The following is a 19,264-nucleotide window of genomic DNA, read 5'->3' on the forward strand; positions in this document are numbered from 1 at the left end:
GATGGAGTGAAGGAGTTTTATTAATTACACTTACAAAACTTTGGGAGATCTCACATCTAGCTGTGAAACTTGCCAGCAAGTGTAGATCCAAATGTTGTGTTAGGAGCAACAGAGCTGTTGAATACTGAAAGCTTTGAGGATGCAATAATTTCATTTAGTCCAGGTCAAGTATGAGCATGGGTCTCAAGATTTGAAAAATTATTTCCCTACTCATCTTTGTGAACTAGAATATGACTTTGGATACAAAGATAATCTTTTATTATTTACTGAGTATGATATTAAATATTATGTTTATGATACTATAAATACTTCAAATATTTTTAAATGAATTCTCAAATACAGCCACAGACTAAAATGGGAGTCACATCTGGACATTTCACAGTTCACTTTTACTTCAGTGCTAAAATTTAAATGCAATTTGTGCAATAAGTCATCTAGAATAAAACAATAATATGGAAAATACCCTGCAGTATTAATTTGTCTGCAAATTAATTTGAAAGAAAATGACTGAGTCTGAGTACTTCTGTGTGCCAAACGTGTGTTTCATGGCCCTAAGCTAAGGATGCCTCACTCCAGATTCACCATTTACTTTTACACTGAGCTATTAAGTGCAAAAGCAACCACTGCAGGAAGATGGTTTTTTTCCTAATGGGTTTATAATGACATGGAACAAACATTCCCTAAAAACAGCTAACTAAATAATTACAGGGTGAGGTGTTATATTGTGGCAGTTTTTCAGGTGTACTGTTTAACCAGTTGCCCTGCTTCTGAATTAGGTGGAAAATAAAGCTAGACAAATATGAAGTAATTCTTCATATTGCTTATTTAGTAACTGTTTGAAGACTGATTTGGAGGGATTTTTTTTCCCTTTGAAAAACAACAGGCAGAAGGCAATTTAAATACTGTAATTTATCTTTGATGGATGATGTATTTAAAGTAGCTGAAAGCAAATAATTCGAGCATGTAGCAATTAACATTCTGATCCCACTAAGGGAGCTGCATGTGCTGACCCTCACCATCCAAATGTGGCTCTTAGCAGGTATGAGGTCTAGTGCTAATTTCAGCTGTAAAGGGAAGCCATTGCATGATTTGAAATGAGATGCCAAATGAATCTACAAAGGTGTTTCTAGCCCATCGAGATTGAGGTGGCAAAATCTTGTGCTGCAAAAAAAAAAAATCCACAAGCCTTTGGGAAGGCATGAAAGGAGTCATGACTCAGTAGCATGTCAAGCCTTGTCCTTCCTTAGTCTAAATAGTATGAACTGAGTATTATCTAAACCATGATTTATGGAAATCCTTCTCATTGTTGATGTGGAGTCCCACCACAGGTACCTTGAGTTTTCCCTGTTCTGTTTTTATTAATGAGTGGTGGAGAAACATCAGTGGGACTCTGTTGGTTCCTTAAATGATTTCCTTGAGGACACTGCAGCTGTAGCACAAGTCTGTGGTGCAGAATGGCATTCTGGCTCTGGAATCACCCACTGGCAAGCAAACGATGCAGCTCCTCTCAGGTAAAGAGAACTCTTCACAATCAGGCCTCTGAAGTAAAACACAAAATGCATCATGCAGTTTGCCACTGAAATCAGTGATAAGAATGCAAATCTGTAAAACCAGACAGAGTTGTTACAATCCTGTTTCCAACACATACTTCACAAAGGCTTCAGGGTGATTCACATTACAAAATTTTGCATGCTGATTTCACCTTGAGATCTTGACGTCAAAAGTATTAAATGCTTATTTGTGCTTGAAGCAAACATTAGGAGCTTTTTTCAGACTTAGCTTAAATTTTCCTTATTTGTTTTTGTCAGGTAGCCTTGGAGATTTTAATTTTGCTTTGAATTTTGTCTGTTGATTTTAAATTTAATTATAAACTATAAATTTCTCAGTGAGAAGATTTAAGTGCTTGTCTTTGGTGCTTTATCTGGACAGTGGAATGCTGATTCACTGATATCAATAATTTTAGTATTTGGTCCATTATCATCCATTTTGTTCTACCAGCATTTTAAGTTTTGCAGGGTTGATTTTTTTGCTTTTTTTTGGCCAGTTAAATTTTTTCCTTGGTTCTTTTCATTTGTGGGAGTAGTTTTGAAATGCTTGATGTTTATAAATACATATTTCACAGGTTTGAAGTTACCTACCTTTTTAAGACCAGAAGCTCATAATAGGCAGTATGATTAGACATTGTTATCTTCTCATAATTTGGGATAGTTTATGATTTTAATTAAATCTTGATGTATAGGATTGCTATTAATATGTATTTTATGTAATGACAGCACTAGGCAACGACTCTTCTCTGCCCAGATCAGTGAATTGCTAAATTGAAGGAGAAATGCAGGTGTTCTTGTCCTTCTGATTTAGTTGAAGAGCTTCACCAAATCCTACACAAAGTAGGGTTGTAAAAAATTCCTTTGAAGTATGAAGAGTAACACATTTTAAATAATGTAACATATATAGTTATATTTGATGCTTAACATCTTCAATATATGTTACTAGCCCTAGGTCAGGCCAAAATGTGAGACCATTTGTATGACCTTCCTGGAAAATCTGTTGATATCAAAAATAATTTTACTATTTTCCCACTCCCTTTTAAATCACTCTATATAATCAGATGCCATTAAGCATACATTAACCTGTCGTTTTTTAACAAGATGATAAGGCAGAAAAAACATGAAAGACCATCTTTCATACCTTTGGTGCAGATCTGTCTGAGATAAGAGCCCACATGCAATTTTTTGTGTTAGCAGTAGTGGTGTCACATCAAATAAAACAAAATCTTACACTGAGTGTTCCACTTAAACTAATTCTGTAAAGTCGACTTAAGCCTTTGGTGGAAGAAATATTTCTGTTTGTCAGTGAAGCTTAAATAATTGACCTGAGGACTCAGTGGTTTTAGTTTTCTTGGTAATCCATCATAACTTTCAAGCCAGAGACATCATATTATCATGAAAGTTCTGCTTCTTGCAGTGACTTATTTCAAGACAAACTTTTTGTTGTACACAGCAATATATTAAAGAATGCAGAATGATAATATACATAAAAATCAATAGATTCGTTTATTGCACTCTAAATTGCACTACATAAATATTTTTGAAATATTGATTCACCTATAATTTTAACCTTTTTAACCCTATCAGTACCTTTGTTACCACTATTATTATTGGGGAATGGAGCATTGCTTAGAGGACTGCATTCTGAGATTGAGACACCAGGCAAATATCAAAACCTTAAGCAATTATTTATGCTCAGCTGCTTCTATTTGGACTTGTCTGGATGGGTGTTAATTCCTGTGTGTAGATCTATTCTGGCTCATTGAGACCAGCATTGACTATTTGCCAACTGACTTCACGTCATCTGGTTAATTCCAATAGTTGCAGGCTGGAAATTACCTGACTATTCTTATTTTTGTACCAAACAAAGAACTACTACAAAATATTTGCTTCCTTTCTTAAGTTATTTTTATATGTCTGAGCATAAGGCTCAGAAATAGTTTGTCTGCTGAGTCACCTCCCAACTTCCACTTATTTTCCTCTTTCAGGTCTTATCCTCAGTTTCAGTTATGCACTGCTTCTCACCTACTTCCTAAAAAAATCCCAAGAAAGGGAGTACATGCATGTTTATTCAAACATAACAGACCTCATAAACACAGTATTACTTTGACCATTCATCTGTTGTCTTCCATTTGCTTTCGTTTGTTGTTTTTAATTTTATTTTATTTTTTTGTGGTTTAAACCAGAAACTCCTCAAGGTTCAAGTTCTGTGAAAAACTGTAAAATATCTAGGGTGTACCACTGTGTTAAATCCATAATGGTTTAGGTTCCATTTATTTATGATAAATAACCAAATCTCTCACAGCATTCCCTTTGAATGAAGCACACATAGGATTGTATTTCTCATGAGGTGGTCCTGGAATAACTTGCTTATTTAGAAATATATTGTTTGCATTCTTTCTTGTAGGAGCTATAATACAGGAAGAATATAGGCTAAAAGGAGAGGAAAAATGTGCAAGTGGCATATTTTATTGTTTTTTTAAAGCTACCTCCTAAGAAATAGCTCTGTTTCATATTTAGAAAACCTCAGGGTCTGTGGAACATCATTATATGGGATATATGAACTTTAATACAAGAAAATTGTGGGTTCAAATACAATACAGTCATTAGGTTGTATTCAGATAACATTGCTTAAGTGCTCAAAGGCTACAAAGTCAATGCCAATCATTGGATCCTGGAGTGAACTTACTTGATAAACTGCTGTGTTCTTCATCTGTACAAAGCAATAGAGATTGCTGGCACTATTGATTTTAATGCTGGAAGACAAAAGGATGATCTCTCAGGGGAGCTTGCCCTTTTAAATAGCAATGTGAGCTTAAAATTACACCTTTATTTAATATTAGCTCTTGAATGGAAACTTCAGAAGAGAAGTAGCATTTATTCACTGTTTGAATCAAGGTACCATGTCATAAGTGGCATCATATTCAACAGCAGTTTTATACGTCCATGAAAGGCTCTACAGACACAGCAGATTTCAAATCAAAACCAACAGCTATGAGTTTTAGACATGCATCCATGTATTTATGTGAGTGGAACACTAACTGATATTTCTGAGGCAGAGAAGTTCTGGTAGCAAGAGGGTGCAGTAAAATGGTGTGTAAGGAGAAAAGAAACAAGAAAATAATATGTTTCAATCACTATGGAGACAAGAAGCAAATAATTACTTTATAATTGTGTGTTACTATATATAATTGAGATTCTTCTAGGAGAAAAGTAAATAAGAATATCTGGGAAATACTTACACCAGTAATTGATTAAAAGGGTCAACAAATTATGCACATACTGTTTTAGACACAGACAGCAGTCATGATGAAACTATTCCTGAGGCATTGGTTCTCTCAGGAGATATTTTTGATCGTGAGCTTAGTAAGAGTAATGAACTGCTTGAATTATAGAAGAAAGGTCTCTGGGAAGATTTCTTTGAATACTGATCATGTTCTGGTGCTAGATGTACCTGTTTAGTGACTTTTGGTATAGGTGCCACAGTAGGATAGCAAGTGACATTCAGGATGTACAGCCACCAACATCTGTTACAGTAAATTCCTGTGTGTTATTCAGGTAGTTCTTTAAAAGTGTGACCTGTTTCACTACAAGTGAAGGTAGCACTTCCAGAAACAGCAGTACTTAAGATTGTGTGTTTATTTGCATAAGAGTACCTAATTTGCAGGTTTCAGATTCAGCTGTAGGGTGGTAAAAAAGTAAATGGCACCTGAAGTTTGATAAATTTTTCACCACCACCAAATTTTAGTTTGTACACCTGGGGGTTAAATATGGATTTTAATTTCCATTTGGTTGTAGCTTTTATTAGTGCTCAGCTGGTGAATGCAGCAAGTGCTCTTAATTGGAAAAGGATGTTTTGTTCTAGGCTGATCAGGATAACGTGATTTGTAGTTCTTTCCTTTCACAGAGGAATTCCTGTGAAGGATTAAGCATCTCTACTGAGTTGTTAAGCCTGAAGAGTTCAGGATATTCCTTACCCCTCAGTATTAATCCAATTAGTCTATCCACAGAGAGACAAATGAATAGCTGTGTGCCCTGCTCCTGCTGTGCTGTAGGATGCAGTTCTGCAGCTGTATGTAGTCATGTGTGTGTGTCTATAAAGCATCCCTAATATTGTTTCCTTTGTTTCATGGTTTTCCTAACCCCATTACGAAAATTTGTCATCTTAGAGGCAAGAATTTGAGGAGAGAGTTATTCCCAGACAGCCTGTAGCCTCATCATTTGGTTACATCTGGTGAATAAAGCACATGAGGAGGATGAGGGATAAGGTATTGTGGGAGCCAGTGGCTGAGTCAATTCATGTGCAGAAATAAAACAACAACTTGTTCAACTGAGAATTAAAGTGTTAAGTCAAGGTAACATGCACGGTGCCTGAACGTGGAGGAGGAATGCAGGAGGAGCAAATGGCACAGTCAGGGCCCAGAGCTGAGCTGGCTCACTTTGGGGCTCTGTCTTTGTGCAGTGCAGGATTGTGTCTGACTCACAAAGGACCCTGTGCAATTATAAAGCTATGATAATTTTGTAGTCTCTAACTTTCAGAATGCTGTAGCCTTTTGGAAGAAGCTTTTCATAATATTCCAGCAGATTTAGTATAAGTGGTGGTAGTGTTAAGAGATGAAAAATGTTTGACTATAAAAACGAAATACAAAATTAGGGGATGAGGTACTGCATTATAATGAAAAATGAGAAACAAACTTCTCAGCTGTCTTTTAAGTTAATTTCAACTGTAGTACCTTTTCAAACAAAAGATGCTGCAATATTTTTATAAAAACTTAGAGGCCTCTTGAATTTTTACATTGATTGGAGAGTGCTAGGACCAGATTTCTCAGAGGCAGCACAAGGAAACAGAAGTTAATGTTTGCTGAGATCAGTCCTGAGAGGCATGAAGACAGTAAAAGTCCAGGAAGGTGAGTTGCCTGATGCTAGGAGAGGGAAATTTTGCCTTCTGTTGTTTGTCATGCAATTAACTAATCCCTAGGAATAATTTCATGATATTTGGTCCAACGCTCCATAAATCCATTAATTTCTTTGTTTAAAATAAGAGCACAGGCATGAAAATACCTGATAGTATATTTCCATTAAAAAAAATGAAATTCACATAATCAAATTCTAAATATGAATATGAACTAAATACTAATATGCATCATATATTTCAGTTTTGCAACCTGAATATTCAAGCCTTGCAGAAATACTTCCAGCTTAACTTTTTTCCTGGAACTTGAAAACATTTTATGTAAAGATTCAATTTCAAAACCATGTAATAGCTTCATAATAAATGCAAAAAGTAATGTGATAAAATAATGATTATATTTACAAACCAATATTTTTCATTGACAGCATTTCTTTGATTTGTTAAAAAATCCATTATTTTCAGGATGGGTATTATAAATTTCTTATAAAATATTGAAAATACTAATTAATTCCTGTTATAAATTGCTATCAAACTTACTGATAGAAGCAGTTATTGTAATGAGTTTTGCATCTTGAACTATAAATAATCCTTCCATACAGGATGAAAAAAGCCCACAAAGATAAACTTTTTGATTGAATATCCTTAAAAGAAGCTTATAGATATATATATTCTTATACAAAGAAGTCAGGAGTGCAAAAGTGCATTCTGTACAAGGTCTCTGTATTTCTTCATGTCTTGGCTACTTTTTCTGAGGGACTTAGTGACTTTTTTTTTTATTTGGATCCCTGTAGTTCTATCACACTCATTTTTATTTATTTATTTATTTATTTATTTTTATTCCTACTTTTTTGCAAATAGTTATAGGCTTTCTAAAAGCCATCAGCTGAAGTAATCTAAGTTGCACCCACAAAATCCAAATTACTGAGTAACATTTTGTTTCCATGCTTGCCCAGCATGCACATTAACTACCAGCACTCTGCACCTCTCTGAGAGGTAGATCACCCCAGTCAGTTCCTGTCCATGGTCAGTAAATGTTTGCACTAGAGATTGCAGATAATCAAACTCATCATTGATGTCTCTTAATGTCAGCACACTGCAATTCCATGCTTGTCTAGAACAGCACAATGGGAGGGCATAAAGCAGATGTTACTGCACTCGATGCTACATTGACCAAACCCTGAAAATTGCTGAAAACTTCAACAGATCTGTATTATCCCAGACACACAATGGAGTGTGTTTTTCAAGTATGTGTCTGTTCAACAGGGTTCTTACTTTCCCCCCATCACTTTAAAAACCAGTTAGGGTAACCACAGGACAGAGAAGAGGACTGGTCATAGTTGTGCTATTCCCACACATATTATTAGTGTGTGACAAATTTGTTATGGGTTAACCAAGATAACCTCATCTGTATCTGGTGTAGTTCCCTTACAAGTGGGTATTTTTGTTTTTTCATATCTCTGGTGCCACACAACAATTTGATATTTTGAATACACTTGAGGAAAGGAAAATATTAGTAATTACATTTCTGAGCACCTATTGTGTAGGTGAAATTCAAAGGCAGGTAGAGACAGTAACCCCAGAAGCTTACTATTTGGAGGTTTCTTCTCACAGAACTTGTAAAATCCAACAATTATTTCAGGTTGCAACACTTCCATCCTTTACTAGCAGTGGAAGATACTTGAAAATTACAGTTTGGACTTCAAATATTAAGACACTTAAGCACTGTTCAAGTATGTTTAGCATTTAGTTTTGGTTCTAGAACTTCCCCACTGTTCTGCTAATAGAATTTGGCCTTTATAAGCATTTGAGACCTAATGAAAACCTCCTTACGTATAAATAATATTTTTTTGTACAATTCACTTTTCAGTATTTTTAATAGGAGAGGCAGCAGTATATGTCAGTGAGACTGGACAAAAGAGAAACAACAACAAATAGATCAATGGTTTGCTTAAAATGTAAGCTACCAGTGCAGAGTGTTTAGGGCAGCTTGCAGAGACACATGCAAAGTTTTCCTGCCAGTTGTCTTGGTGAGTCATTGCTCTTACTGTGCAGGCATACAGAGCAGCTTGATTTGCTGAAACCTGATTTCATTTCACTGATGCACCAGTGATCAAGTACTCCTTAAGTCCCTTTGATCCACCTGATTGCTTCTTTCTATCCTGCCAGCTCCTTTACAGTATTATGAGGCATTACCACTTCAGAGGAGAAGATTTTTCAGATGTTCTGTAGGTCGTGATGTAGTGAAGCCATGACTTTACTCAAAAATATTTTGTATATGCTACATTTCTGTGTTTTGGAGAGGAAAGGGAAAACTTATCCACTAAACTATTGACTGGCCCATGATGGCCCTGTCCAGATATTTTCTCAGTCCCTAAGAGTAATTATTTTCTGAGGAATAAACTATACCCAAAGTATATTTAAAAGTGAGCTTACTGGGATGCACTACCACATTAACTCTTAGGTGCTGGGCTGGGCCATGCTGCTTGACCTCCTGCTAAAATGTAAAGTCATGTTATAGCCACAAAGCATCAAACCAGCCCACAGAAGTTCATGATGCTTTAGATATATTGTCCATCTTTGTATTAAATTAATTCTCTGTGCTGCTTCTTATGCCACCTTTTTTAATACAGGGCAAGTGAAGACAGTCTTATTTATCATCAACTTTATGAGACATTCAGAAGACCACGAGAGAAATATTTTGTTGGCCAAGGTTGCTTTCAGTGTAGTTAGCATTCTACAGAAAAGCACAGATTAAAGCATGTGGCACAGCCTTGTAGTGTGATGTCTCAAATCAGACTCGTGGTCTCACCCATTTTTTGTACTGAGCATTGCTTACTTGCACTGCCAGCATTCTCTATGGTTAATGCATGAGCCAATTCACAGATCTTTCTTCTTTTATTACTTTTTCTGTGCTAGGAATAATGTGCCCACACATCCTTAGTGCTTTGCACTGTTATGTTTCTCTTTCGATCCTAGGCAAGAAAAACAGACTGAAATCACAATTAAATATTAATAGCTTAGAATACTGGGGGTTTGAAAATTGCCCATTACTTTTATCTTGGAAAATAGAGATGTTTATTCATTAGTCACAACTTTATGAATCAGTTGCTTAGTGAAACATTAATCTTTTTTTTTTTTTATTTTTATTTGCAAGAGTAATTGTTTGACTTTTGCTTCTGGTGAAATTTTCTTTGTGTGTATTACATGCTAACATGGCTCTAAAACAGCTCCTCACTGAAATTATTCTTGGCCTAATTTGCTGCCTTCTCAGAGGAAGAGTTTTGCAGCAGGGTTGAAATGGTTTTTGTGGCTGTGGGCTGCAGAACCAAGCATCCAGATCCTAGAATCCACACTGTAAGCAAAGGCTCCAACTACAGCTGCTTTCTTTGGATTTTTTACCTAGATACTGATACTCTTGATAAGTCAATGGTGCTCATACTTGCACTGGCTCTCAGGTGTCATAAGAAATATTTGTGTCTCTCTCACAAAAGAGGAGAAGCATATTTTATCCTTCTACCTACAAAAAACTTTAAATACCTATCCAGTCCTGCTGTTTCCATAGGAAATTCAGAACTTATTGTTCTTATGAGTTCTTAAAAATAAGCAGACATGCCTGGGGCTATCTGATATACAATATAACTAGCAGTGAGAGGCAAAAAAAAAGAAAAAAAAAAAAAAACCAAAAACAAAAAACCCTCTGTAATATAAAAATTACCTCATAACCATGCAGTGACAGTAGATATTTTTTGGCCACAAGTGAAAAGCCATTTCAAAAGAGAAACTCTGCTTGGGTTAGAAAAACTGGAAAAAATGCTCAAAAAGAATTATTCCTTCTCATCAAATGGATATTTGTCATGACAGAATTGTCATTTCAGATGGTTAGACTGCTTCTCATATGGATTTTTGCTTGATATAGATGCACAATTTTATTTTTCTCACCAGGAGATAGAAAGATTATTGTTTGATGTTTAATTGGGTGTATATAAAAAACTTGTTTTAAAGATGGCATGAGGTTTTTAAAAAAAAAAAAAAAAAAAGAAAATGTATGTGAAAGATGCTAACTAAAGATCCTACCATAATGTTCTCTCAATTATAGCAGTTCATCTTTTATTCATTTGTCACCCTTGGCACTCGATTACATCAAATTCTCATTGGAAATACAAAGAGTGGATTCCCACTCACTTTCTTTTTTTGCTGGCTTTATTGTGGACGTGCTTGAAGAGAGAAACATGTATACAAGTTGGTCTGAAGGTGGTGAACTCCAGAGCTCTCCAGACCTGTTCTGCAATTTAGTCACATTATGCCAAGAGAAGTGATCCAACTTCTGGGTTGGGGACAGTGTTCCTCTGTGTTTTTCTCTTGCTAAGGAGATTAAAATTAAAGGAAATTAAAAGCATATCCAGTAATTGCCTCGATCTTATAAGTTTCAGATTGAAATGTTGATGTGGAGCTGGAATACTTTAGGAGCTTTAATAGGTGGAAGAATGTTATGGATTTGGACAATTGGTTTTCCTGGGTGATACTCTGCCTGCTTGGACAAAGGGATCAGCTGTATGCAGGGTTGCTGTGGCTTCTGTAATGTGAGATCCTGCTGGGGCTGTACATCTGTCATGGTTTTAAAATAGAGCATGCTGAGCATGCTCTAAGTGTACCAGATATTCTGTGTGTGCCACAGCTCATAAAACTGACAGCATCATCGAGGATGGAAATATCATTGAGTTCAAACTCTTGGACATTGCCAATTTCTGAAACTTTCATGCTGAAAACTCTTCTGCCTAGCCATGAGGCTGAACAGAAGAATTAGCAAGATGGTACAGATCACAGTATACATATTGCCATAATTCTTGGATGATTTTCAGTAGGAAAACTAGAAGTAAAAACTTCACTATCTTTCAAAGTGTTTGCACGTGCATTTTTGCAAGTATGTGCCACCTCTTATTGAGGAAGTGAAATCCTAATTAGCCTTCAAAAGACTTTGCAAGCCCAGATAACCTTTTTTAAAGCTCAGACATGGAAGATAAAGTCTAAGAATGTGTAAGTGCATATATCTCAGTAAAAAAAATAAAGAAAAAAGGTACCCAATATGACTTTCTAGGTCAATGAAATAACTGAGCTATTGTACATAGACCATGCAGTTTGACAGATTTAACCTACTGTCATGTTCTGACCTCTGAGGAGGAGGACATGGGGTGTGTGCATGTAAATTGAAATGTCATAGCAATTATGGAATTATTTAAAATATATATGCATGGCACTTCCATCTTGCAATTGAATAATAGTATTTAGTCTTACGCTGCTTTATGATCTGCTGGAAGATACCTGCAAAAATTTTTTTTTTTCACCTTTGCCAGTAAATCACTCTAGCTTTTCTTTTTGATATTGTCACTCTTTTTTTAAATACAGTTACAGAACTATGTAAGTTATGCATAACCATCCTTATTCTAAATTATTAATGCAAGATCAAGGACCAATACAATATCAAAAAATCCTGACTAATTTTCATAACTTAAAAATCATGAGTAGGGTTTTAATCTATAGCAAAGATGAATGTCTGGGAAGGGGAAAGCTTTTCAGAAGAAATTACATAAATAAGCTAAATGTTCCAAGCAAGATTGTTTATTTTTCTTTTCTTTTTTTTTTTTTTTTTTTTTTTTTTTTGTCTGCTTGGTACCCTCAGAGAGAAACATGAGACATTTTTTTTATTTACATCCACACAGCTCATTAGCTCTGAAAAAAAAAAAAAAAAAAAAAAAAGAAAAACTTGTACTAGAGCTGATGAAATAATTGCTGCAAGCTGCATGTTTAAACACATTGTACAAGTTAAATGTACAAAATTCACCCATTGGGAACCCTCGTGCCCCCAGTTTGTCATTCACTCCCAATTAGGATTTTTCTGTAGAGCAAGCAAACAAAAAATCCCTGAAGGACCAATTCTTCAAGGTGTCGAGTGTACGGAGAAGGCGAATGTCCCTTGCTTGCACTGAAGTCATCTCTCAGAAGTTCACACTTTGTTTGCTCAGACTGATGTGCTGGAATATCCTGTACCCACTATAATCATTGAGGAGTTTTGATATTTTTCCGCTCTCCTCATTCTCACCACCACCATTTTATTTTTTTAAATGCATTTCCATTACACGAGACCGTTTTTTCTATGGCACGGAGTTGGTTTCTTTTTATATATTTACACATGGTCAACTTTTGGAGTCTATTACAAAAGTTCAGGTTTCTCATAAGTAGATCTGCAGTAGGTCCACGCCAGTGTGGAAGCTGGAAGAGCTCTGCTGCCCTCCAGCATCCCTTTCACTCCTGAGTAACTTAGTATAAGACACAAGTATATTAAGTTTATTACTGCTGCTCTAGCTTAGGGTATCGAGGGTACCTTACTGCATCTTTAAGGATTTTCCACGTTTTTATTGCTGAAAATGGTAAAGAATTTGCTTTAATTAACACTGATGAGTGTCTAGCCACACTGTAAAATTCTGAGCTTCTGCAGGAAATTGCATTCAAATCCCTTTCTGTAAGGAGGTTTGGCATATGCTGTGCTCCATACTGAATCATAATGACAATTTACTTAGCCCTCTTTTCTTCAGTCAGTCTTATTTTTGATGGTATAACTTCTTCTTCTTTTCTTTTAAATTATAGCAGTAACAGTTTGTGATGGGCCAGTGATAGATATGATTTTACATGCCTGTCCTCTGGGTTGGTGGAACATGAAATATTAGATACCATTTTGCAATTATGCTGCTGTCGAGTTTAGGTTTTATATGGTGAGAAGTGATACAATATTTCAATTGAAAAGTATGCACTACTGTTAAGTGGGTGCAGGGGATAATTCTGATGAAATGAAATCCCTATAAAAATCTGTTTAAAACTAATTCATCTGCAGCCACATACCAATGAATTTGGGTAGCAGCCTTGATGTTTCAAGAGGAAATGAAAGAAGTTTGTTCTTTGCCCAGGAAAACCCCAGAGTAACACTGATAAAGCAGTTAAACAAACTAAGTTTCAGATATGGTTTTAGCACATCAGTGTCAGAATACTCTGTAGGTTCCAACAGGGCCTTTCAGAAGATGTGAGATCCTGGCACTGGCCAAAATAGTGTGTAGAGGACAATATTTGTATTCTTCTCTTGCCATTTATTGACAATACCTGGCACCCAACTCTTGTTTTGCAGGAGAGTTGGTTTGCTGCTGTGTTTTGCCAAGGACAAGACCATGCATGACTGAAGATTATCATGAATCTCAACAGCCCAAAGTGCTCCTACTTCTATGAAAAAAAAAAAAAAAAAAAGCAAAAAAAGCACAAATTAAAGTAGGAAGTCAGTGAGTTTGGAAAGGAGGAATCTTTTTCTACTCAGCAGAATGACTGGAAATAAATGCATTGATTAATTAAAATCAGTATATCTACTTACGGAGTGAGGTACTTGAGCATGATTTATGTGAGGAGTTATTGCTCTGGACTCTTTGATCCCTTGCTTTGAGAATTAAATGTAAAAGTCTCGTTCTCAGTTTCAAGGTTGAATACAAATGCTTGTGAGCCAGGCCCTGTTAAATTGTGTCCTGTCACTCTCAAGAATTCAAAACTTCCATCGAGGCCAAACTCACAAATCCCTGCCTTAACCTCCAGTTTCTTTGCTGTTGCTACATGTGGAGTTAACCCCCATGAAAATTTACTAAAGTGAGGTTTTTTTCAGTCTTTCTATAAATCTCTCTCTCTCCCTCTCTCTCTCTCTCCCTTACAGTGCTATATTAAAATTTGTTGATGAAAGATTAAATGTGCAGTACTTGCATTCTGGTTGACCATCATAGGAAAAATTAATTGTAACTATTCCCTTTCATGCCAAAAGACTTATTAGACATGCTCCACTGGAGAGATAATATAAAATGTTTTACCAAATGTTAGATATTTACTTAGGGCTGTGTCTTCAATTTGGAGTTTTGTTATAAAGTGTCAGGAAATCTATTTTACTATCAAATTTTGTATCAAGGAAGTATTTTAAAACATTCTTTTTGCAACAATTCTTATAGAAAGGTTCCAAGCAGTTATTGAATGTTTCCAGACAGAAAGATTTTTCTTTCCCAGTAAAGAGGCACAGATAAGACCACTGTGAGCCCTTCAGATAAAGACATACCCAGAAATGTAATACTGATGATATTCATGAAGGGAATTGCATGAAAAAAATACAGAAAAGAACAAATTTTCTTTCTAAAATAGGAAACAAAAATTTTGAGAAAAACAGATTTTATACTTTCTGCTGGGAATAGTTCACAGTGTGAGACAGTAGTAACAAGAATTCTGAATAAAGTCCATAGGCAAACCCATGGGAATCAATGCAAGGGAAGGGGAAAAAACATTCAGAAGAATAGAGTTTACCCAGAAGAAGTTAATGAAAGAAATTGCCACTTGTTGCACTGAATGAGCTGAAAGGGTGTCACAATAAAACAAAAACCAAAAAAAAAACCAACCAGATAACCAAACCCTAAAAACCTGCCCTCAGAGAAACCAGTCACGTACTGTTTTCAGTCTCTGTGGGCCAGTTGCATGGGGAAATGTCCCACAGCTGCAGCTAGAATTGATCCTGCTGCTGGGTAGCTCTACCCTGATCCTCTGGGTATTGGGGGCTTTGGTTGGTTTTGGGTTGATTGGTTGGTTGATTTGGTTTATTTTTATTTTTGTTGTAAGGGGTTTTCTACCTTAGAACTTTGTACCTTTTCATATCAGTGTTTGCTTTTAAATCTCAGAGCTGCTAACTCTGCCCACATCAGCGGTGAAAACAGGTGTCTCAAGACTGTGTAGGACTGTGGGGAAAGAGGAAAAAATGCCTTCCAGGTCTTCTTCTGGACTACAACACGCAGTGATAAGTGGCACAACATCCCTTGGAGTGAATTTCAAAAGCAGACAAAACCCCTCTCTAAAGTACTGATGTATCCTTATGGGAAGATGAGATAGATCTCCATGCAAAGGATGGAGGAGTAGAGGAATTAGTGGGCATTTCTCTATATTATACCCCAGTCTAATCTTTTAATTGAACTGCATTAAAATGTAAGGTGGAAACAAAAGCCTATGAATGAGTATTTAAATGATGATGGGTTTGCATGTGGAATTCCAGGAATGAAGCTTAGTGGTTGAGGTAGCTGAGTGACCTGTGGCAGAGCTTTGGGTGGCTTCAGCAGGACCACTTGCATTCAGCAGTTTGAATTTGAACCTTGATTCTGGTAATCTTTTGCATTTAGGATTATTTTTATTCAAGGTGTGCAATCACCTCTATTATCAGTCCTCAGCAGAATTCATGACAATAATTTTTAGTTTCAGTTACAGGCAACTGATTAAACATTTGTTTTGGGTCTTCCTTCAGATCTTAGTGATATCCAATTAGTAGCAGATGATGTTTAACCTCTATCAGTTAACCATGGCTTTGCTGACCTACCATCAAACTTTTAGCAAAGTCTCTATCTGAAACTACTGAAAAGTTTTCCAATTTTAATGAAAATATTAGGAAGAGGTGTGGATAACACGGTGACTTTGCTGCCTGCATCAGTGGATTCAACTGCTGTTTCATCCTGGTGCCTTGAACTTTGTATGTTATTAAAATGTCTTTCACTGCTTTGATTTATATGTGACTTTAGAACATAACTTTTTGCGTTTTAGTTCTGTGCGTTATTTTTAGATGTATTTTCTCTGTAATTGAAAGCTGTGATGGTGCACTAAGGAGAATGGTAGCATAAAAGAATCAGCCTGCCGTGATTCCAACATTTCACTTTGAACCATCAGTTGGCTCCATGATATGTAGCAATTTTCCTTTGAAACACAGGATTTCAGTGTATAATCTAATTATTGCTGATTTATAAAGTAATTAAAATTAATTTAAGTATAGTATTAATGATTTCCCTGATAAATCAACTGAATAACAGAAAAAATTCATGCTATTTTTCATCATTATATGGTTGCTTTAGTTGTATTTGATTTCTGAGTTTTATTCATTTGTCATGCTTTTCAAATTACACTAGTCAAATATATGAACCAAAACCCCTAAGAGCACTTAACTTAAAGTTTCCAAAAAAAAAAAAAAAAAAAGAATGCATATGGTGAATGCAAACTCAGTTCTTAGTAAATAGAATTTTTTATTTTTTATAATTAATTAATTGTTCTTTTGCTTGTCATCTTAGAAGACATCTTAGGGTTTGCATTTATTTCCGAATTGTCATGGTTAGGTAGTATTCAGAAAATGTACATGATCTCTGTACATAAAAAATGTATAATATACACAATGTGTTTAGTGTACACAGACAATAATGTATATTAGCAGAGGACTTAAAGATAACATTGGTAAAAAATAAGTGCCAATTCAATAAATTTTCACTTTTTGTACATCTACTAGCAAATGCTTATTAAATATAGGTACCATTTTCCTGTAATAAATTGATATTGTCAGAATGAGAGATTATTCAAAAGATTCAGTTCATCAATCCAAGTAATACAAACATCTTTAATTTCTCATGAACCTGTATCCTAACTGAAAAAAGCCTATAATGTTAGCCCAGTTCTTATAGCTGTATTTCTTATTCCTAATGGTGAATCCAGAAATGCAGTCCCTCAGCTCCTTCCATACTGAGCACTGACTGAAAAGTCTTTAACTCTGCAACCCTTTCCTTCTCCCACAGGTAGTAATCTGGCTATTTACTGTTGCAGAAAGAAAAACCCCAGACAATACAATAAGTAGCAACAGCAGATTCTTCTGTAGTAATTTCTTTTGTATCTCTTTCTGTGAATGGCTTTCAGCAGTGATTACATTTTCTAATAGAATCTGTTCCATTAATGGACCAACATATGAGAAAATTTGTAATTCCAATTTTAGTGTAACAAGGTAATTAAAACACTGGATATCAATGACAGGTGAGTCTAAGGTTATCTGTAGTTTTATTTTTCTGGTCATGTATCATTTGAAAGGCTGAATATAGGAGTTGTGAGCAGTCTTGCTGCTGCTTAATGCTGCCTTGCTTTGCTGCCAGCAGAGGTTAAAAATGTCCCCTCCCTTTGCTGCCATCCATCCACACCCCCTCAAACCACAGCACATCCTTTCCCTTGGGTTATGTGATGGCCTGCTTCAGGAGAGGGGAGCCTAAGCACATCAGTGAAGGAACAAACAGCAGGAACCTCCTAAGTGGTGTTTCAGCACCTAAAAAAATTGTGGGGAGCTGAATTCACAGACAGTTAAATAATGCCTGCTCTGGGCTTTCTGAAAGCAGATGGATCACACCATGTTGTTTAGCTCCCCTTGGGTACCCTGCTGGACCAGAAAGTCAGAGCTTGGTGTGAAATGTACTTCTCTATTTGTTTCTTCTTGTAGATATATAAAAAACAGAAAATACAGTCACAGGGTAAGGTTTTAGTGGAGGTGATTGTTTTATATTTTTATATGTATATTTTATAGCCTTTTTTATAATCATCTAGCCCTCTTTAGAATATATCAAGATAAATTTTAAATGCTTCTTCTTTTGTTAATTTAACCAAGATTTTTCCCCTGTGGTTGTGAAGATGTTGAACCCCACTCCATGTGTTCATAACCTAGTGTAACACGGAAGGTCAAGGTGCCCAACAACAAAAATCCAGTTGCACTCTAGAGACAGTTGTGGGACTTGTTTCCAGTCTGTAATACTCAAATAATGGAGAAAATGTTACACTCAGAGAGGACTAGTCTTTCTTTCGTGCAGCTACAAGCAGAAAGTAAGCGAAAATCAAAGAGATCAGTTTTAGAGATCGGAAGTTAGTTGAAGGGGTTACTTCAGTATGTCCATGGACTTTTCTAGTTATTCATTTTTGTGATGTGTTTGAATATCATTCTCATTCCTGCTCTCTTTTTTTTTTTCTTTCTTTTACCTTCCATCCATCCCCTGTCATGCATTGCATTCTTGATTACAGTCAGTGTAATCGTTACCACCGTGTGAAGGCAATTCCTGCGTCACCAGGTACAGTGTCACACGTCAAAAAACGTTTGTGTGTTCTCAAACCTATTCTGTGCTGTGCATAGCAAACTTCTCCTGTGTTAACCTCTTTTATTCCTCTCTTCCTTTCCCACTCAAGATGAAATAACGTTGCTGCAGAAAAGTGATTTTTAAAATTAATGTATTTTAAAAAAAAGTCTTGATTTTCTGGATCAAAGAGGTACTATCTTTCTTAAGGGCTAAAAAGCAGTACTCTACAGGTTTTTGGTTGTCCACAGCTTATGGCCTGGAACCTGTGGTCTTTTGAATGGATTAATATCTGCTATGAAGTTCCATTTTTGTAAAATCCCTGAGTTGCATTGTTCAGTTATGTTTTATTCTGGTTTTAATTGGTTTATGTTAAAAAAACCCTGATACTCAGCTGTAGTTTTCATTTCTGTAATGGTAAGCATAGATGGATAAATTAGTGCTTTTGTTAATCCATATTGTTCTAGTTTTATAGCTAAACTTTCATTCTTCAATGTTTATGTGGCCTTTAGAAACATGTTATTTGCAGAGTGCTACATGGCTAGCTGATTTTTTTATGAAAGTAGTAAGATCCTGAAGGTGCTCATTTAAATGCAAATTTTTATAACTTTTAATGATGTTTCTGAACATCACTGGCTTGTAGCTTCATTACTTTAGCTCTTGGCAGAAGAAAATTTCATTAAAAAGCTGTTGCAAGAAACTGTTTTTAGCCATAGTGGAAAACCATGTCTTACAACCTGTTTTTCAGGGATTAAAATTAATGTAATCATTGTGAGTTCATGAGCTTATGCACATTTATTATACCTAGACATGTGGAACATGAATCATGTCTTTCT

At 35.8% G+C, this 19,264-nt stretch overlaps 1 protein-coding gene across 5 annotated transcripts in view; it reads left to right on the top strand.

Annotated features, from left to right (window-relative positions):
- CCSER1 (coiled-coil serine rich protein 1) overlaps nucleotides 1-19,264 on the top strand; it is a 592,978-nt gene that overhangs the window by 481,019 nt on the left and 92,695 nt on the right. Inside the window, exon 10 of one of the 5 annotated variants that reach the window (XM_056489917.1) lies at nucleotides 18,379-18,425. The exons of the other annotated variants lie outside the window; for them this stretch is intronic. Coding sequence (XP_056345892.1) covers nucleotides 18,379-18,387 — 9 coding nt within the window. The 3' untranslated portion in view covers nucleotides 18,388-18,425. The remainder of the gene's footprint in view (nucleotides 1-18,378; nucleotides 18,426-19,264) is intronic. 5 annotated transcript variants of the gene reach the window in all.

Source organism: Oenanthe melanoleuca, chromosome 4 (assembly GCF_029582105.1).
Source record: "Oenanthe melanoleuca isolate GR-GAL-2019-014 chromosome 4, OMel1.0, whole genome shotgun sequence".
In the NCBI taxonomy this organism is placed as follows: Eukaryota; Metazoa; Chordata; class Aves; order Passeriformes; family Muscicapidae; genus Oenanthe; species Oenanthe melanoleuca.